The 22,628-nt window shown below is 36.3% G+C and overlaps 1 protein-coding gene across 2 annotated transcripts in view; it reads left to right on the forward strand.

Annotated features, from left to right (window-relative positions):
- The window catches only part of p (WD40 repeat domain-containing protein pink), a 78,172-nt gene that overhangs the window by 32,759 nt on the left and 22,785 nt on the right, over positions 1–22,628 (forward strand). For both annotated transcript variants that reach the window (XM_081737908.1, XM_081737909.1), the window contains exons 5-6: positions 14,881–18,137; positions 21,852–21,978. In XM_081737908.1, coding sequence (XP_081594034.1) covers positions 14,881–18,137; positions 21,852–21,978 — 3,384 coding nt within the window. The remainder of the gene's footprint in view (positions 1–14,880; positions 18,138–21,851; positions 21,979–22,628) is intronic.

The raw sequence follows: 22,628 nt of genomic DNA on the forward strand, positions 1-22,628 counted from the left end.
GTAATGTTATTAATTATCACGCTAGTAGGCCTTATAAGATTGAGTGATTAGGGTCACGCTAGTGGGGCTTATAAGATTGTAATGTTATTAGAACCACGCTAGTGGATATTATAAGATTGTCATGTTATTAGGATTACGTTAATGGATACTATAAGATTGTAATGTTATTAGGATCACGCTAGTGGGTCTTGTAAGATTGTAACGTTAGTACCTCCGTCCATTACTCCTCACGATAACTGTTAAACGAAAGTGAATATTTGAATTCTGTTTTTTTTTTTTTTTTGCAATAGATGGCTAGAGCGATTATCTCGACCAACTTCGTTAATGGAATTAATTCGTTAACGTATTCATAAGTGACGATGACTTCAATAGGACTTTTCGCGTAATGCTAATTACACAACCCCCAAACATTTAAGAATTACATGTTGAAGAAAGCATCTAGGCGAGAATATTTAGATATGTATTATAGAAACTGGCTCATTCATTTATAAATGTAAGTTTTACGTGAAATCCTCTGTACTGTCTTTAACATTTTTTTTAATAATCTTTAATTCCATTATTCGTAAGGCCCACCCTTGGTGAGAATGCAGAAGTGAAAGGAAATAAAACATCCTTGAGAAAGAGGAAGCAACTTATAACAAATTTGTATAAAATCACACTTAGCACTTCATGATGATTTAAAAGCAAAGAAAAATTCAACAAAACACAATTTTGTTTTTGGCGATTATACAGAGTGGTCCAAAAGTATGTACGGTACGTTTATATGTATTTCTTACAATCATATTTCTTTAATACTTTTTCAAGTACATTCATTTAAGACTTCACTTACGTATTCTAACACAGTTTTATCTCTTAAATGCTTAAATTGACCTCTTTCATCATAGCAATATGCTTCGAATCTTTCCGTAATACTATGACACACAGTATGATATAGAACCTTATCTGCATCAATTTCAGTAAATGCTTCTGAGATGTACTCTTTTAATTCAACCATTGTATGGGGATTTCTCTTGTAAACCTTATTCTTTATTACACCCCACAAAACAAACTGTATTAGTGTTAGGTCAGTTGAACGTGATAGCTATTCTATGCTGCCCCTTCTTCCAAACCAACGCTGTTGAAAGGCTTGGCTATGGTAGTTCCTTACCTCCAAAGCATAATGAGGAGGTGCTTCATCGTGCTGAAACTATAGTTTGACGAAGTTAGCTCTAGTGCTGAGTTCTGACACTACCACGCCACGAAACATTCTAGGTATTTCACGCCATCCACAGTTCTATCAAAGAAAACTGGTCCGACAATACTTTCACTGGACAGTGCATTTCACACTGTGATACGAGCCTGGTTCAGTTTAGAATTGGTGGTAACGTGCGGATCGTGAAGATATGCCTGTTCACGTTATCTGCCAGTTTGAGGCAAGTATCATCTGACAAGATGAACTTATCCAAAAGGTCTGGTTCCAAACCGAGTGGGTCACGATTTGATAATAATTTCCTAAAAGAGAAAGAAGGCAATTAAAATATATATCAGGACGTAGGTTAAAACACACATGAAAGACATAGAATACTAGTTTAGAATTATTGTTTGAAAAAATAGATTTGAAACAGTGAAATCTATAATGAAACAACTGCACGGTTATTTTTGGCCCATTTGGTATGTCCCAAAAGGGTAATCATATGGTAATACAAAAAAAAAAAAAAAAAAAAAAAGTGTCTCGAAGAATGAGTACGAAAATTCTTTTCTTTTCACTTATATCCGCAATTTTATCCACCATCCGGAAAGAAAATAAAAAAAATATATTCCCGGGAAGCAAGTAAATACTGGCACGGATATCTGCATTCATGCATACCTCTGCTAATAAATTTTGAGAGAAGTGAATTCACTCTTCTTGTCTACATTTTGTTGTTAACAATTTGGGTGATTTTATTCACAGAAATGACCTCTCTGATGACCAAAATAATAATTAGGGTTAAGATTTTTAGGTGCCCACCTTTTTCATTTAGACTCAAGGAAGGACCTTCAGAAAATACCCAATGTGTCAAATGTCTCCAGCTCGAGATCTTCCAGTACCTTTCCTCCCTCCTTTTTTTCTTGTTTCCTTAATTTGTCTCTAATATTCATTTTCGGTTCTTTTTACTGTTACTCCCTAATATTTTATTCCAATGTTTTTAATCAAAAATAGCATTTTAGTTAATTTATTTTGTGTTGTTCTAGCTGTACAACACAAGAATAAATTGTCCATTTCCTTTTATCAGATACGTACGCAGACGGTGGGTCCTGTAGGTCCGGATTCCCGTTCGAAATTCCGACTTCTTTATAAATTTAGTCTAATTTTAGGAGATGATTTTTAAAAGTTTGATATAATTTATCCTGATATTGAATTAGGTTCTCCACCCCCCCCCCCAAAAAAAAAAAAAAAACTTTGGATCTTACACGAAATAAATTCCTGGCAACTGCCTGACTCTTATGCTTTAGTTTGTTTATGGTCGTACAATGTACCGTTATTTATGTTTCAAAGCAAGTTTTTTTTTTTTTTTTTAATTGCAATGTAGTTTGTAATCATCTACTGTTAGTATTTGTAAATTTCCAGCTTCGCAGTTTTATTTTGTGACATGTTATCTCAAAATAGAAGCAAACGAATATGTAACACCTTGCTGTTAAAGCTACTTAATATTATTAACCACTATATAAATCTGTGTGGTTTATTGGCAATATACGATATCGAAAGCCAAAAGATGGTTCAGGCATTTTCAAATCTGGAAATTTGGATGTCCAAGGTGCTTTTTGTAATAGGCGACCAATCACAGAAAAAGTGGGTAATATTCTGGCACACGTCTAGCAAGACCAACTTGGAAGCAGTCATGATATAAACATCCAATACCAAACAGTGTTAACCTATTTGGAGAAAGCTGGCTACAAAAAGAAGCTGGACATTATTAAGGTTACAGGTTCGGAAGTTTATCTTCTTGTAAGGGCTTAGCCAAGATATGAAGGTAGCAGGGGTACAATACCAATAGATTATTGTGAAAACACGGGCATAAGTAGATAAATAAGGATTCGAATCCAAAAAATTGTACGATCGTATTAATATCGTATTCGTGGTATTCCACAACATTCACTATTGGCATAGAATATTCCATAACCTTGGGTGCCCACTCTCGCGATAGGCGTTTAGAATACGTAGAGTTAATCTGAGCCTCCATCTTTACAATCCTGTCTCATATAGCCTCAAGTTCCCGATTATCTAATTTCTCGTATAACCTCGGGAAGAAGGAAAAAGGAACTCAAACCAAACTAACGTATGCATTAAATTTAACAAACAAACCACGAAATTTCCTTGCACTACTCTGAAACCAAAACGTAATCTTAACCTAAAAATAAATACATATATTCATTCGGATACATTACCTAAAAGGAATATATTATTAAACACAAACAAAATACACTGTATTCACTTAATTATTGTAGACAATGATTACTAGAGTATTCACTTTTGATATCTTTATTTAAGATTCTTTTATATTTCACTTTTCCTTTGCACTAATATTTATACACTTTGGGAAAAAAATATTATGAATTTTTTTTTTTTTTTTTTGGTCCCAAACGCTGAAACGCGAACGATCCGGGTATTTATACATGGAATGCGCAATTCGGAACACGTAAGTATCCACGATCATTAGGAGTCATTCTTCATTCTGGTGCTTGGGCTCCCGGGTTTGATCCCAGACCCCGCTAAGTGAACTTTGTAGTGAACAAACACCGTGTGCGTGGGTTTTCTCGGGGTTCTCCCGTTTCCTCCCACTTTCTTCATTCCACCATTTCATTCATTTTTCATAATCACCGTCTCCTTTAGCCTAACCGGCATAACCGTGGGACGTAAAACTCAAAACTCAAAGATTTTATTCTTCATTATGCGTTAGTGATTGTTACTTTTCCATACACCACACAAACTGCATACATTCGTATCGTTTCATACTGATGCAGTAGCGAAGTTTTGACAAAACCACAAATTACTCCACATTTTTCAGGATGACATATTCTTTCTTCCTTTTAAACTTAACGTAATATGTTTTGTAATTACCGTATTGAAAATAAACTTCATAGTACGTTTCTTTTACATTGTTAACATAATGTTGAAGTATGCTGTGGATTCACTGAATTCTAAACACTGAATGCCCACGCTTTCAGGTGTCACATCCTTGCAGACACTGGATAGGCGCAATGATACAAATTATATAAAAAATATTTACACTAAATCACTTAGTTTTTGAGAGATTACTCCTTTTATAGAAACTAATACATGGATTTTTACGTTATCAACGGCATAATGATATATGTAATTGCACAAGCACTAAATTAAATAATAATAATATAGTTCGTTAGTTTACACATTAGCTTGTAGAGGAGTGGGTGAGAGCACCACAACTTCTGAATTCCTTACCAAATGTGGCTATATAAAAAGAGTTGTGGGCGTCACACACACAGAAGCGCTAGTGAAGGAAAAAAATCGCAGTTCTACTCTTCTGAGAATTACGTCTGGCAAACCGCGACTTCAAGAAATTTGCCTATATGTATAAGGGTTGTATAAAAATGTTTTAATCCATAACTATCATGTTATAACGTTTGGGTACCACATGATTTGATTCAAAAGCATTTACTCGATTAACCCTTTATTGCGCATTGTTGCTCTCAAGCAACATCGCATTCTATTGCGTTATCCGCATGAATTATAACTTCAGTGATCATTTATTTGGCTTTATTGCTTTCATACAATATTCATATACATGATTTGCGGGTCGCTTCTTTAGATACTTTTAATCTTCGTCAACAGGGGACAGTCAAATTTAGTATTGTAGAAGCTTTATCTCCTACGTTCCGCGAAAATTGTTTTTTTATTTGTGATTTCTTGCTCTGTAGGAAAATATTTCAACGAAACTGTTGGTAATTACTGAGAGTATTCTTATGATATTTTACCATAATAGGGCAATGCTGCTCAGTATCTACATATAAGACCTATTTTATGGCGATATTGCTTTGAAATAAACACCCTGTATTTTGTAACCAAAGTACAAAAATACTTACGAAATTATGATCAGGAAGACATGGTTCAACCATAAAAGCAAACTAAATATTTTAATGGTGATTATGTCAATGCTTGCCCATTAAAGGGCTAAATTTCTATCTGCGAATCTTTGCTGAAACATAACGAACTCGAGCCCTTTCCGAAGCGGTTGATCACAAGTGATGAAAAGTGGATTACATACGACAAGAATGTGCCAAAAAGATTGAAGTTCAAGCGAATAGAAGCTCTAGTCTGTAGAAGCCAGAGAGGTTGTGCTGTGCGTTTGGTGGGATTGGATGCACTTATGTACGCAGGAGTTTTTTTTTTTTTTTTTTTCGGAATAGGCTGGAATTGCAAAAGAGCATAGTACATAGTTAGTTGAACTTAAAAAAAAAAAAAAAAAACTGTTTAGCTAAAGAATGATGTCAGAGCAAAAAATAATATATTTGGAAAGTTTATCAAACTTATTTTAATGTATAACTTTCAAGAAAACCGATATATATCACAATAAGTGCTTTTTTTATTTATCTATTTGTTGTACGGGGGTCTTATGATTTGTTGGTTATTAATCTCGTGTCCAGAGCAGCGCGAAGATTAGTAAGAAACCTCTTGCCCGTATAAGTGCAGAGGTGGATTGATATCTCCTGCCCAGTGCAGCGCGGATACAGAAAGGAACTTCTTGCCTGTAGCAGCACAGAAGTGGGTAGTATCTCTTGCCCAGTGCAGCGCGGAGATTGGATAGGAACCTCTTGCTCGGAGCAGCTCAAAGGTAAGGTAGGGAGTTTCTCCCGCCCAGAAGAACAGCTTGGAGAGAAAGATAGGAAGTGATCAGCTAGAGCTGATGTTTTCTGCCTCTTGGCGTCCTCTTATATAGCCAGTTTTGGGGGCGGAGCGTGTGAAGGGGTTGTAGAGGTCCTCTTCGTGACTCACGGCATGCGTCGACTGCTTGATGATTCTTCTAGAGAAGCACGTGGTGCTGTTGTTTGTAAATATGGGGGGATATTGCAATAGGAACAAAATTTCTTCGAAAGGCTTTATTTCGGATAGGTATTATGTCTAATTAGTGTATTGTTTTCAAAAGATTTAAAGATCATAATACTGTTTTCACCAATTCGATAACTCAAACCGTTCCGAAGATATGGGAAAACATGGTTAGAGATTGCTGTACTGCTTAAAATGACGTAATGGTGGGAATTTTTCATAATTATTGCGGGTTTCCTATGCTTCAATAATATATAACGTTAGCAGTAGATTTTGGTAATTGTAATTACAGCAAGTTCTCGCAGCTACATGATTTTATATATTAAATTTTTGTTAACGGCATTATGATCTTTACGTCTTTTGAAACCCATCTACGTAATTGGGTGGGATACTTACGAGGGTTGTTCAAAAGTTCTAAGTCTACATGAACGGAGCAGTAGAGGTTTATGGATAGGGGTTACTTTTCAACATAGTCCCCTGCTAAGTCAACACATTTTGCCCTCGATGTTCAAGTGAGTTAATGTCACTTGTACATTAAAAAAAAAAATGAAATGAAATGAAATCTTATAAGTTTTACGTCCCACGGTTATGCCGGTTAGGTTAAAGCAGACGGTGATTATGAGAAATGAATGAAATGGTGGAATGAAGAAAATGGGAGGAAACGGGAGAACCCCGAGAAAACCCACGCACACGGTGTTTGTCCACCACAAAGTTCACGTGGCGGGAGCAGGGTTTGAACCCTGGACCCCAAGCACCAGAGGTGAACGCTCTACCACTGAGCCACCGCGGCCCCCACTTGTACATTTAAATAATAATAATAATCAGGGTTGGCTGGTTTAAACCAGCTGTTTTTTCAAAAAAAAAAAAAAACGAAAAAAAAAACGAAAAAAAACGAAAAATGCTTTAAATCGTATGAACTTCATGGTGGCGTTTCCACATAACATACCATATGTATTAGTTTCTTCTTTTCACCTTTTAATCAAGGCGTCCCATGTTTAATTCTCTGTCGAACCACAATCCTTCTTTCAAGTGTAAATCAAGTAGCGATTCGGATGTCACTTTAAGCGAAGTCTTCTTCTTACCTCGGCATTACATAAGAATGTTAAGCCTAAACACACGAAACGAAATCAAATTGTATGCCCGAATGGGTTTTTATATTATAAAGAAGCCACGGTTGCATAAATATATTGATAGAAATTAGCAAAATTTATTGACTGCCTATGTAGCTTCCAACATTAGCTTTGATTGGACTTTCAGTTTTAATTTAATTGAATGATACCTACATACTAAATTTGCAATTTGATACCTCAGTTTTAGCATACTGATTATGATACGTTGGCCATAAACTTTTAGGCCTACATGCGAAGCAATAGCGAGACTTTTCCGTTACTGCTTTGCATTGACACAGGATTTTCTCAATGGCTAAGGCGGGAGTTTCCCGATTTATATATAATTCTGTATAATGGTTACATTTGTGCAACCGTGTATCTTTTTCTCCTTCTGAATTGACTCTTGACAATTATCTTAACAAGTATGTCAAGATCAGTACAACGTATTTTTATCAGGAGTCCTTCGTAAGTGAGTCGGCAGACTCATCGCATTTGTGGCCAATAGTCCCGGTTTTGAGTCCAAATGGAGAATAATTTCTCTCGAATGTAAGCCGAGAAGCGGTTTGTATTCCACTTTACGCGTATGTGACTCCTTCCAGCACAACCTCGTTGCTGCGTAATAACACTAAAGCGAAACAAACTTGTTTCTGTCCATATGTAATATAAATAAATAGATCAAATTATTTAAACCAAACAAACAGTTAAAAAAAAACACATGGTTTTTGCCAACCTTGATAATAATAATAATAATAATAATAAATAAATAAATAAGAAATAAAAAAATTGTCGAAAGCGTGTAAAATTTCATCTACTGCGTGCATGACATCATCGACAGTGCCAAAATGAGTACCTTCCAACTTCTTTTTGAGCTTTGGAAAGAATTGAAATTCAGAAGGTGCACAAACAGGCGAATAGTGAATTGCTGCCATTGCGATGACTGACTTGTTGCTAGGTGCATTGTTCTTGATGGATAAACACACCTACTGTTAGTTTCCCACTCGACGCTTCTGCCGAATATTATCACTTAGCTGTTGTAAAACATTGCATAGTACTCCCAGTCACTGTTCGCCTCTTTGAAACAATTCCCCATTACTATTGCTTCCGAATTCCAGGAAAGTATAGCCATTACTTTTCCAGCTCAGGGCACTAACTTGGCCTTCTTCGGAGCAAGGGATGAGGGTTGTTTCCATTGCTTGGAATTTTGTTTGAACTCTGGTTGGTAATAATGAACCCAGGTCTAATCTACCGTTATGAATCAAGTGCGAAAGGCATCTGTATTTGTCCGGAAGAGAAGAAAATTGCCTCTTAAAATGTTGCGTGTGGTAAGCTTTCGATCAGGTGTCATTTGGCACCCATCTCATGGAAATCTTGCTCATTTCCAAATCCTGGGTGATAATTCGGTCAACACTTACAGTAGATAAGCCCACCGTTTCAGCAATCTGGCTGATGGTCATTCACCGATCATTCGTGATTATTTTTCATGCACTTTGTCAATGTTTTACTGAGTTAGTGCTTCCAGGGCTTCTTGATCTAGTGTCATCTTCAGTGCAGGTTCTCCCTCTTTTAAATTCGGCTACCCATTTCTTCACTGTGACATATGAAGGGGCACTGTAACCTAAAGTGGCAACTATATCGGCGTGGATCTTCTACGGTTTTAAACCTTTCTTGTGGAGATATTCAATAACAACTCTCGCTTTCAATGTCTCCATTTTTTTCACACTTTGATCATTCTTCTTTCTTTCATGGCCTGTAACAACATACTAAAAGTCGATATTAATACCAAATTTGGTGTGACGTCATAGGAAGATTCGATACATACAACCTAAAAGTATTACATGTCTCATTCTAATATTTCTTGATTAGGCTTAGACTTTAAGTAACAACCCTCGTATCTAAGCAGTTATTCGAAATAAAACCCTTTGAAAAAAATTCATTCTGTCAAATTTTCAGTACCTTGTAACTCTGTTCCTGTTTATTCGAAATTCGTCCCATCGTGATCTACTTTAGAAGTATATTGCTCCGTCTGTCTCACTTGTGTTATTGCCGATGTAGTTGCGTCCGAAATTTGTTTGTGATACCGTAACGTCCTTAGTTTGTCCTATTAGATTATAAGCGTAGTGTTGCAAGTTTTCATATAATATGTGAATGTGAAATATACTATAACTTGAAATAGTGTCATTTAAAAAGTTTACGAGAACACAAGTCTGTATGTGTATGTGTGTGTGTGTATGGGTTAGCAACACTATTAGTCGGGTGATATTGCTGAGTATATGAAATAATATCTCTTTGACAATGTTTGCACCGTACAAAGTTTCAGCCTCTTTTTTTATCTATTAGTTTAAAAGTTACAAGGGCGTTTCAAGATAAATAATCCACCCTGTATGTACAGGGTGCGACAGTCAATCGGGCGATTAAAAAACGTTATTACGAGAAAATGATTAAATTCATTTGGTTGTAACAAGTTAAATCACCGAACAGAAAGCAGTGTTGCACAATATATATATATATATATATAATGTTCCACCGAATACGTAACTGTCCCAAAATGACATTTTGCAGATAAGTGCCATTCCGCTGTACACATCCAGGTACCTTCTTGCTAAGGTCACTTATTACTTTTTGCAACATAACTAAGGGAATTCTAGGAACTACTTCGTGAATGCGACGTTTCTGTTCTGGAACTGACATACAGACACAATGAGGGCGGGGGGGGGGGGGGGGGGTGATGATTTTGTTTGTGTTGCAGTACTGTTTGTTTTATTTATTTTATGTAACACTGCTTTCTGTTCGGTGATTTAAATTCACAAATAAATAAATGATTTCATGTCTAGTTTGTATTCCAAATACAGGGTTATTCAAAAAGAAAGAACAGATTTCAAACATTTATTTCTTCCAAACTACAAAAGATAGAAACATGATTCGAACGTTACTTGATTAAGAAAAGTTTACAATTTATTGTTAGTAATTATGGTGTGCATTCAATATGAGCACCGTGTGTTACACGACGAATGTCAAAGCGGTGGCTCGTTTCTTGCCACACACGAATCAGCTGGTCTCTAGTTATCGAATTCATAGCTTCAACAATTCGATGTCGTAGGCCTTCAAGAGTGTCAGGCATATGAGGAATAAAAAAACGGTCTTTTACGTAACCCCATAGATAAAAATCACGCGGAGTGAGATATGGAGATCTGGGAGGCCATCGGCGATAAAGTTGATCTTATGCTCCTCCTCTTCCAATCCAACGTCCTGGAATGGTGTCATTCAAGTAACGTCGAACGTGGTTAGAGAAATGAGGCGAGGCACCATCTTGCATGAAGATGAAGTCATCTGACTCATCTTCAAGTTGGGGAAATAACCAGTTTTGAAGCATGTCTAGATAGGTTAATCCTGTCACAGTTTTCTCCATGAAAAAGAAAGGCCCATAAACTTTGGTTACAGATATCGCACAGAACACGCTCATCTTTTGTGAATCTCTTTCATGTTGAATACCTGCCGCAGGATTTTCACTTGCCCAAATTCTAACGTTATGGCGATTAACTTTACCAGAAAGATGAAAAGTGGATTCATCGGAAAAAATTAATCGTTGAGCAAAATTGTCTTCTTCCATATCATCTAACATGCTAATGCAAAATTCGTACCTTTTGTTGTGGTCGTCAGGATGTAATGCTTGCAATAACTGCAGTTTGTATGGTTTCATGTGCAGACGATGTTTTAGAACTCGCCATACCGTTGGTTGAGGAATGTTAAGTTCTTTGCTTGCTCGTGATGGGGATTTCTTTGGGTTCCTTTCGCAAAGTGTACGAATACTCTCAACATTCTCGTTCGATGTGCGTGGACGTCCCGTGCTTTTCCCTTTGCAGATGCAACCATCTTCTACGAATTTTCGATGCCACTCGTAAATTTGCTTATGATGCGGCGGCGGTTCATTAAATTGACAGCGAAATGCTCGCTGAATTGCAACAATGGACTCCAGTTTTGCCAATTGTAGCAAACAAAAAGACTTCTCTTGTGATGACGCCGCCATTTCACTACAGACAAACAACAACAAACAAAGCGCCAATGTGGCCGTGATTGAAACTTCTATCCGGGCTGTTTAAATTGTAAACTTTTCTTAATCAAGTAACATTCGAATCATGTTTCTATCTTTTGTAGTTTGGAAGAAATAAATGTTTGAAATCTGTTCTTTCTTTTTGAATAACCTTGTATATATATTACAATCTTACATAGTATATTATAGGTTATACAACATTGTTTCGAGATTTCTTGAAAGATTTTACGGTCCATTCTACTTTTTACTTCGCTTCTTTTGTAATTCTGTTATTACCATCGTCATTCACTTGTGTTTATATGTTTGCTCTAGCCTACAGGTTGTAATCATTGGACATTAAACTAATGGTGTCTTTATATATATTGTAATGTAAGTGTGTTATCAAACTAACAACACAGATACATCCGAGAGAGAGACACGCAATATTAATTATTATAGTTTCCCCCACAGCAAATACAATAGGTCAAGTCTGTTTAATAGAAACTATAATAACTATTTATTAATTATTATTTGGAACATAATGGGTTGAGCTTTTAATACTGTTTTCGATTAAAAGATAATTTCAGCAATTAATTACTGTAAGAATATATGTGTATTGTAGCAAAACATTTCAACAACAACAACAACAACAAAAATCAACGATACAAAAACATCAATCAACTTCAACATAAATACAGCAATGTTTTTCAATAGAATATATTATTCTTTAGTAATGAATATTATTATATTTCCTTAACAAATTATAGCAATTTAATTCCGTTGTATTTCGATAGGTCACTAGGACGGGTTACGAATCAGAAATGCCACGTAATACAAGAACCGCAAAATTCAAGTAAATGCATAGTTGATAAACATACATATAGCGAACTCAGAAGCAAGGGGTGAAGCTAACAAAAAGCAGTTAACGCAAATGGTTAAATAATATATGAGAAAAATTCTGTACTTGTTTTCTGTTGGATCACGTAGGGCGTATCGTCGAACTAATCCGTCTAATGCTAACACAAAGTTATAAATATAAACCATCACTATTTGCTTATATCTTTCTCTTAATTAATTTCAATCGAGAGACTTTCCAAGTGAACAAATAAAATATACAGTACCTACAAAATCGTAGGAATATTAACCTATTTTATTTAGTGCTCGCTACGACGAAAAGTTGCTCTCTACGATTAATAGATTTCATGGCTTTTGAGTGGGTCATTCGATGACGATGGCTGGAAACCATGAAAATTACCACTACAGGGCACTTACGTAGATACATGTACAAGGTGTTTCAAAATAACACCGACAACATTTGGGAGGTGATTCCTGACACCAAGATAAGACGAAAAGTATAGACCAACTTGGGTGCCCAAATGCTTCCTTTCGGAGTTATAGGCTGCCGAAAACATGAAAATGAACTTTAAAGGTCCATAGTTACAAAACTATGAGATCTACCGTAGTCGACTCAAAACTTCACCGCGGAACTAATATGTACCCTATCCATATATTCAAGTTTCAGAGTTCTCCGGTACTTCCGTAACAATTTTTACAGGTAGTTGGCGAATGCTTCAAATTATATGCCCTTTATAAAAATTGTTTCTTGAGTACCTTTGGATTCTGAAACTTGCATCCAGGTTGATTTATACTTTTTGTCTTATCTTGATGTCTGGAATCACCTCCCAAACGTTGTCGGTGTTTGGAAACATACTGTATATTGTAAGTACACCGAGCAGCGGTGGCTGGTACTATATTTTGCATGGTTGTGCAATCGGATATTTTTTTAATACTAAAAATATTTTTAAGTATTAAAGTAATGTATATATCAGTAAAAAACAAACCTTCGCTCTTGAGTGCAAAACAGTATTGTTGTATTTCTTAAAAAAATCAATTAAAAAACTGAAAGAAAGAGAGAGATTTACATTTCCAGTTGCAGTGAGCGTTGCCACTGGAAGCAGCAGCACTCGAAGCATATGGCAGCGAGCTCCTATCTCTTAACATAAGGAAATGGATTTATTCTTGCATCGCTCCTATCTTCCCGTATTGCCCGCTTGCAGTTGCACTTCTTCCGCAACTGGTCAGCTTCTATAATAGTTACGAATTCCTCCAATTGGCAGCGCTTGACTCAATTGATAGGGTGAGAGAGATACAGACGCTTGGAAGAAAGAAGTTATTCACAAAACACAAACTCGCAAAGAACAAATACAGGTCTGGTGGTAGCAGGGACGGATCCAGGCTGAAAGTCAATAGATTTTATTTAACATTTATAATACACAGGTGAAAATTCTTGTGATAAGTTTTATTTTTAAAATAAAAATATCCTATTCTGCGCGGGGGAGGGAGGGGGCGATTGAGTCTCGAAGAAGAAAATGTCTTACCACTGATCTAATTCTTAGCTTTGTGTCTTTCGTGCACATGATGTCGTGTACGATTCCCGGCGGAGATCATAAAAAAATAATATAAAATCATTCACTTCCAATACTCATCTGTCTTCTTTAGCCTAATTTGCTGGAATGTTAAACTATTATTATTATTATTATTATTATTATTATTATTATTATTATTATTATTATTATTATTATTATTATTATTATTATTATTATTTCTTTTTCATTTTCGAAGGAAAATATCTTAGATTTCATGCTTCTTTATAGTAGAACAGCAGACAAAAATACGTGGTTTCTGAAAATGGACTTTTCGTTCCTTATATTCATTCAAAGAAACGCTAACAAAGCATACAAAGAAATGCAGCCCCCTAAAATTTTCACGGTAGGCTTGCAAATGAACTATAATATGGTTGGATCAGGCCCCCTAACTTCAGCCGGGCCCCCCTACATTTTTGGGCTGACTACCGGCCTGTAACAAAATGCATATTGTCGGAGAAGAGAGGTGTTTCTGGACTCTTAAGAAAATAAAGCGGAAAATATTTGCGGTAACGATGCTTTCTATTCAGAAAAACTTGGCGAGCTGCATTTCAGATTTCAATGAAGTCATAGAAAAATTTGAAGCTCGAAAAGAACGAAGAAAGACCTTCAATTCTAAAATAATGCATAGTTTATATAATTAAATAATTTTGTTTAACTGAGTGCATGAATATATGCAAGATTTTTGCTTTTTTTCTTCTTTTTGGGTTAACGCCATCAGTCATGGCTTACAGCACGTTATATATTCTATTTATCTCTTGTTCAATAGCATGAGTGTAGAAGTTTCGTATATAAATAGCGTATAAACGTACATTGATAGTGGTTGTTTGAAAAATAGGAAATACCTTTTATATTAAATCAATATTAGAGAAATACTTTAATTAATAATATACAAATAGAGCTTAAAACACTTTCCTCTTCATATTTCCTGAATATTTTTGGATAAGACTCAAGAATGCTGGGGGAAGGGAACACTTGCGCGTACCTACATACCTTTTGATATTGCAACATTGCAACCGGTGCTTGTACAGACCACGAACCGCTACTGATACCGAGTAACAAAAGCTAACAAATCAATCTCAGTATATTTCCCTAAAATATTAAAGAAAAGTCACCATGTAATAAATTAAATTTGCTCACACCTAGATAAGAATGATAACGTTAGGATGAACATTATACGTTATATATGTATATGAAACTGTGAGTACATTTTGCCTTCTCTTGTCTTCAGTATTCATTCTCATATTAGTAATATATTTTTTTTTTTATTTCTTTTTGCAGGCAAAGAATATATTCCAAGCACCAAGTTTAGTCCTTATGAAGCTGGATTCGAGAGTTGTTCAAATGGACTTTATGTATCGTCTACTGCTTGTGTCCACATTGACGCGGTGTTACATATGCAACACAGTCCGAGAGCAATATAAACAAATCGGACAAAAATTAAGAGATGGAGAGTTTGGTGCTTGCTTTTTCAGCTCGAGAGACGCCTTAGAAGAAGAACTGCCAGATGATGTACTTGAAGAACTGGAAACAGAAACTGAATCTGAGAGAAAACAAACTGCAGCCAGTCCTTTCAATTTTCTCAGTGATGATGAAAAATTTCGCATCCACGATAAGCTCAAACATTTGAAGATATTTTCGGCCAGACCTGGCTCAAGATTGTGGGAAGTCCAAATAGATGGAACCGTCCTTAGTACTCATCAGTTCAAACAAGCTTTGGCAGTTCCACCCACGAAAGTCATATCAAGGAAGAATTTAACCGAAGACTCGTCTCAAACAGACTGTGATGCTATTAATTCTGAACAGCAGTCTGTGATAAGTACAAATACCTCAGAATCTGGGAGTCAACAGCAATCTTTCAATTTTGCCAAACTCTATGTTTTGTCTACAAAATTTCTTTTTACTTTTAAGCGAGATGGTATTTACGTCTTCGATCCTGAAAAGGCTGAAGTTATACTCTGGAATAATGAGTACTGTGATATTACAGATGCAAAAGTTGAAAATGATACCATATATCTTTGGCTTTCTACAGGTAAAATGCACGCCCTTGTTTTGTCTCCGGTAGAAAAATGTGTCATGAGATTATATTTTCGTAAGCAGTATGCGCTTTGTGCTCAATTGTGTGCTATTCACACGAATCATTTATTACAGAAAGCTCCCGTATCAAGGAAGTTGCATTTTTTAGTAGATCTGGGTGAGAAATTAAAAGAATTAGGTATCGCAGAGTTACAGGAAAAAGTTTCTCCATTTCTTGCTGAAATAGCTAAGCATGCTCAGGAGAAACAGAATGCTCAAAAACTGAAATCTGGTATTTACGTCGTAGGGAATTCCCATCTTGCCAATCCTGAACTAGGAAGACAGTCGCAGCGAAATCAAGGGAATGTTGGTTTGAGTTTACTCAAATCGCTTCGTACGCATGGATCGTTGTTAGGATCGTCAAGAATCCGCGAGAAAACACGCTCACTTAGTTCATCACCAGAAACGGAAAGAAGATCTCGATCCGCTTCGAGACAGAGAAAGATCTCGCAAGATTCATCTTCAATGTCTCACAAATCTGATAGTACTTTATCCCTTCCGGAACTATTAAACGCGTCAGGTACAAATAAATTCACAGATGATAGGAGTTCTAGTCATTCTCGGGAAAGAACAACTTCGAGAAGTCGTAATAGTGAACGCTTAGAAGAAGAGGATGAGAGTTACGCAAACTTAACGTATGACAAAGCCATCAATGCCCCAGAACTTCCCTTTATAGCTTTAACCTCACCTGAAACCGTAAATGCTTTAAAAGATCTGAAACAACAGTTGTCTTCAAAGATAACCAGTGGTACCAGAACGCTGAAGCAGAAATGGACTATGTTTGAAGGTAAAGTGCGTTCGTTAGGTCAAGAACCATTGCCAGAGCCGTTTGATGTGAAGACGGCAGAGTACAAGGACAAAGTGCAGGAGGAGCTAACTAATGATGGGGACGAAGGATTAATTGTAATGAATATCAAGGGAAACAATAACGTAACAATGAAGCAGAAACCGACAATTGTTTACCCAGAATTAGATAGCACTGAAACTCTACGCTTTCTGAACGAAATTGAAATCTGTGATGGAAGTAGTGATGACAAAGAAAAATTAATTCATGATTTTTTAACGAATTTTTCCCTACTTTATGAGAAATACGCCCATGAGGTTCAGAGACAGGATGAGGTTTCTCAGGATAAAAACGAGGAAACCGAATCTGCTGAACCAGTTGAAAACGGAACAGATTTTCAGGGATCAAGTAAATCCGAATTACCTTGTTTGTGGGTAAATCTGAAAGTGAGATATCCCTTCCCGTTTGATTATTATTTTAAAGAGAAAACTGAATTAATAAGGACCATTTACCATGAATCGCTCAAGAACGATGTCCTTCATAGTTGGCTTGAAAATTACATTTCGTTTGTCTCACTCGAAAAGGAAGCCTTTCCTCAACTATGCAAAGATGTCTACACGGAAAATGATCTTAAATTTGACCACTTATTGAGCGCAACAATCGTGATTTATTCCCGGATATTAGAGCCAAAGCTAATATTAGATGATCTTATGAAATCGCCTTTTACTTGTTATTTTTTATCGTGGTGTGCTATTTTGTGTAGTTTTCAAGAGGAAGTTTTACAGTATATCACATCCGAGGACAAAGAACAAGTTCGTAGTATCCTCGCTAGTGGAAATTATCCATTGCCTTGCATCTTAAATGTGATATATTTTATTCTTCAGGTCAGTGGAATTAGTGGTATAGATATCTGTTTGATGATCTGTGAAAAGATCAATTTGAAGTTCGTATGCTACTTAGTGTTAAAACTGTGGCAATATTTGGATATTACAAGGCCGATGTCCGAAGCTGCAAATAAGCGCTACTGCCAAAGTTTATATCTTACATATCTCAGTAAAGTAAAGGAAACCTGTTTTGAAGGGGTTACCATGTTAACTGAGAGCCTGAACGATAAGGAATTGTGTAAATATATTACCAGTGCCTTTGTTGAAACAAATGCCGATATATCAAATATGAGAACATGTACTTGTGGTCTTCCGCTCCCAGTGTTAGACCATACCACAATCATGTTTCCGGAAATTAGTGAATTAATTCTGAATTTTTATTGGGACAATGATAGAGTTACTTTTTTTGACATTTTGCAGAAAGTCGGTCTGTGGCATAAGTTTTTATCCTACAAGAAACAATTAGGTGAAAATATTGTGAACTTGCTGCCCTCTGTGATACAGTTAGGGGATGGTAAGCTACTCGAAGACTTAGTACAACATTTCGATGAAAATTTATGGAAAGAAGTTTTGGAGTTGAAAACTGAAAGCTCTAAAGGCTGTTGCTTAGGGTGTGGAACCGTGATATACCAGGAAGCTGATACAGGGTTATCCACAGATGGTCAGCGAGAAAGGAAAGAAATTGCATGGAGCTATATAGGAATACTACTCGTTAAATCTTTGGGTCCAATGAAGGCGTGCCAGATGTTAAAGGAGTATGAATCAAAAATCAAATCAGGGGAACTGAATGCTAGGTAAGTAACTGTTACTTTAGGTTTAAAAAAAGTAAATAAATAAAATGATTAATTTTAATATGCTATGCAAGAGCTACAGGAGCGCTGTTATCGATAAACTCAAAACTTACTCATTTTCCTCCCATGTATTCTGCAGATAAGTCAAGCTAACGTGTTAAACGTTGAATTTTTGCTGACAGCTGGTAGCATTGCAAACACATAAATGACGAAAGGTGTCAGGAAGGGTCATTTCAGCTCAGCATTAGTGCTCGCAAAAAACACAACAAAAAAACTTTAACCAGTTATAAAAGTTTGTTCACTGTATTCCATATCTGTCTGTGAAGACATGTCAAGACATTTACATAGTCATGGAAATTCAAATACACAAGACGTGATTTTAATGTTGCGAAAATACTAGTAAGCCTCATTGACTACAATCGGAGTTACAACCCCGGGAGAATTTTCGTACCGCTACCTTGTGAAATTATTATATGTACTTATAATAAATAAATTAAAAAAAAAAGAGTAAAAGATAGAGCGACAGATACAGCCTGCAATGGTGGCAAGACCCCATTAGCCCTCCTAGGGGGAGTGGGAAGGGCAGCAAAAAAGTCTGTGTGTGTATATATAAGTAACTTACTTTTATTTATTTATTTACTTTCTTTCTTTTTTCTTGCATTCCACTCCTTCATTGAGAGAAAAAGAAAGATGCAAGGAAGAGGAGAGGAAAAACTGGAAGGAAAGCGAGGAGTAGGAAAAAGAAAGTTCTGTCTGGTCCGTCTTTTTTTTTTTCTTTCTCTTATATTGAACATAGGGGTATTTTTCGAGTATACGGGATGTTTGACAAACGCTGGAGGGTTTTTTGTCATAGCAGCTGGCATTACTGAATATAATTTCAAGATGCCTAAAGTCAAATGCTCTAGTAATGTGAAGTTCAGTGGTTTATAGCACTAAAGTCGTTTCAGATTTGCTATTAAGAGGAGAGGAAGATTCTCCGGCATAAGTAGAATTTTACGTTTTTGATTACCATATTATTATAGTATTGGCATATATATATATATATATATATATATATATATATATATATATATATATATATATATATATATATATATATATATATATATATATATATATATACATCATCTCCAAAGACACATTTGTTTTTACGATATATTTTAGGCCATATTTAGCAAATTTTTAGGGCATGAATGCATGCATATTTTCTAAGTTTTTAGGTCATAGAAATCCGAGTCCTATTGATCAATAGCGATGTTTTTCGATATCTCTATATTTCGATATTTTGCAGTGTTCGATATTTTTGATATCTGATGCTTACTTTTTCGAGATTTTTGATATTTTTGTATTTGATATTTTAATATTTAATATTTCGATATTTTTATATTTTGCTATATTAATGTTCGATATTTTTCTATTCAGTGTTTTGATATTTCGATAAATTGATCAAGGTTGATATTTTATTGATACCGATTTTCGATATCCAAATCTTGATATTTCACATTCCGAACATTATCATCATTTATATAGATATTTTGCGGTTAGACCAACCGTGATGTTTGGCCGTTTCCAAAAATAACAAGCAGAATACAGTCGGTGGGCCGAACTCTCAGGGTTCCCACCGACCTGCAAGTCCTGGAAAACCTAGAAAAGTTAGAGAATTCAGCTTAGATGTAAAGAGTCGTGGAAAAGTTAGGAATTTTCAAGAAGCTGAAAAAATTTTTAAAAGTCAGGGGAATTTTAAGTTGAGATTTTTACTTTCCAGAACCAGTTTCTCTCTTTACCTTACCTGGCTATTTGGTAGAGAATGTTTTATAAAATAAATTTGTTTTGCAAAACTTCTCTACCTATACACTCATTATATACATATACATGCTTAGTAGGTGAGGAACCCGTGGGGAGAAATATAATTGCATTTTTACATATATAGACGTGGGAATTTGTAAATCGTGATCTGGAAGACTTGGAAAAGTCATAAAATTCGTGCTTGACAAATAAATGGGAACCATGACTCGGAAGCTTCTGGCGTTCAAATCAGTGGAACACATCTTTTATTGCCCCTTATAAAAACACTTCATACAGGACATGTAAGTTTGTCCCTCCACTGTACAACGCGTGTTGCGGTTGCCGATCGTTTTTTGTTTTCAATGTGTCATGTGGACCTTCCTCTTCCGTCAGCAGTAACCTGTTCACCTGTGAGTGTCGTGGTGTGAAAGTAGTGCGGAAAATGGGCGATCTGACAGATTTCCGAGGAGGCATGATCGTTGGTGTCCGTCTGGTTGGAGCTTTAGTGGCAACAGTGGCGAACATTGTGGGGGTATCGAAAGGCACTGTGTCCAATGTCACGAGGGCGTACACAATTCATAGGCAAACGACGTCTGCAAAGCACAACAGTGGTCGAAAGACAGTCCTGTCAGATAGGGACCGGAGGGTATTAAAACGGATTGTAGCAGCTAAAAAGAAGACCGCTGCAACGAAAATTACGTCTGAACTCAATTCCGGCCTACAGAACCCAGTTTCATCGAAAACAGTGCGACGGAAACTTCATAAAATGAAAATTCATGGCAGGGCCGCTATCGCCAAATCCCTGGTCACAGCAGTAAATGCGAAGAGGCGTATCCAGTGGTGAAAGGACCACAAGGCGTGGACTCATGAGCAGTGGAAACACGTAATGTGGTACGATGAATCGACCTTCACCTTGTTTCAACAACCGGTCGTGTTTACGTATGAACACCGTCGCAGGCCTATGATACAGACTGTCTGTTCCCAACTATAAAGCATGGGGGTGGTTCTGTTACAGTATGGGCAGTGATATCGTGGTTTTCTGCAGGTCCCATCATAGCCCTGCATGGAATGATGAATGCTAAGGCGTATGAGGCCATTTTGGGGGACCAGGTTCTACCCATGGCCCAAATATTGTTCCCTGATGGTAATGACATCTACCAAGATGATTTGGCACCCTGTTACGCTGCAAAAACGGTGAAGTCATGGTTTGAGGAGCATAACCAGGAGCTATTACACCTCTCCTGGGTCCCACAATCACCAGATCTGAACATCATTCAGCCCCTGTGGTCTGAGTTAGAAAGGCGTGTCCGGTATCATTACCCTCCACCAGAATCCCTTAAGGAACTGGAGCATGTTTTGGAGGAACAATGGTACAAAATTCCACACACCACGATTCAGGAGCTGTATACGTCCATTTCACGTTGGATCCAAGCTGTTTTGGACGTAAAAGGAGGCCCCACACCATACTAGGTATGATTTTTACACTTTTGCAAACGTTTTAAATTTTTTTTGTCCAACCCCCGTATCACATACAAGGTGAGCCGAGACTGTCCCTGGCCGATTTCGAATACCAAGTATAGCGATTGTTATGCCGCAGACTATGGCTGCTTACCCACTAAATTTGATTTAGATCCGGCTAATAGTAGCAGCCACTCTCACACACACCTAGAGTGAAACTATAAGGTCCAGTATGGTTACGAAGACTACCTTAAAAGTAATAGAATAGCTAGTGTACAGAGAATTAAACATTTCTTCTTACAGCCGGTTTCTGAAATAATTTTTTTTTTCGCTCAGCTTCTTTTTTTCCACTTCGACAATAATTTCTTACTATCGAAAATTTAATTATTCTGTCTGACCTGATGATTATGTATATATTTATACAATATTTAGTGCTTTTCTAAATGTGTTTAAATATTAAACTATTATTTGCAGATTTTACCAAGCATGTATATTTTCTGCGATGGTTGATAGCCATATTCCTGGGCTCCGTACAAAGGTCATTGACAGCCTTAATAGTTCTTTCGGAGGAACAGTGAAAAGAGCTGTGTTTTCACCAAAGGTAAGATCGTCTGAATCAATGTCTATTTAATATACATGTAATTAAAAATGAAGTTGATATTATCTTTCACATCCTAACGGAAAAACCACTGAACCGTTTAAAATGAATTGTTGGGCATACGAGGAGTGATCAGAAAATAAAGTTACATATCCTGCAATGAAACGTCTTCGACATAGTCTCCATGTCGGTTGAAGCACTTGTCGCATCGTGGAATGAGTTTGAAGATTCCTTTCTGGTGAAAACCCTGTCCTAAATCCAATCAATAAAGGAAAAAATTAGGCTTTTGTCGGGACTAATTAGTAATAAGCTGAAACTTTGTCAGTTATTACAACATTATATGGGGAGTATTTCCTCAAAAGTTCCTAACTCTTCCCCTCTTCCTTTCCCCCCATGTCCCTAAACATACAAATTTGCATACCTATATTAAAATGTCAATAACTCGATTATGCCAGCTCGTATCAATATAATTTTTTGAAGTCAGCTTCCTCACATTACGTTCTTTAAATTATGTCCTTACGTGTTTCTAGCTACAGTAAATATATATGGTGCTATTGAAATAAATTGCTGAAAAAGTAGATTTTTCAATATAATGTTCAACATTTTTCTTCTTATTATTATTAAAAATCTAATAACGCTACAGCAAAATGTTT

The sequence above is a fragment of the Thermobia domestica genome, chromosome 14 (genome assembly GCF_964235325.1).
Source record: "Thermobia domestica chromosome 14, izTheDome1.hap1.1, whole genome shotgun sequence".
In the NCBI taxonomy this organism is placed as follows: Eukaryota; Metazoa; Arthropoda; class Insecta; order Zygentoma; family Lepismatidae; genus Thermobia; species Thermobia domestica.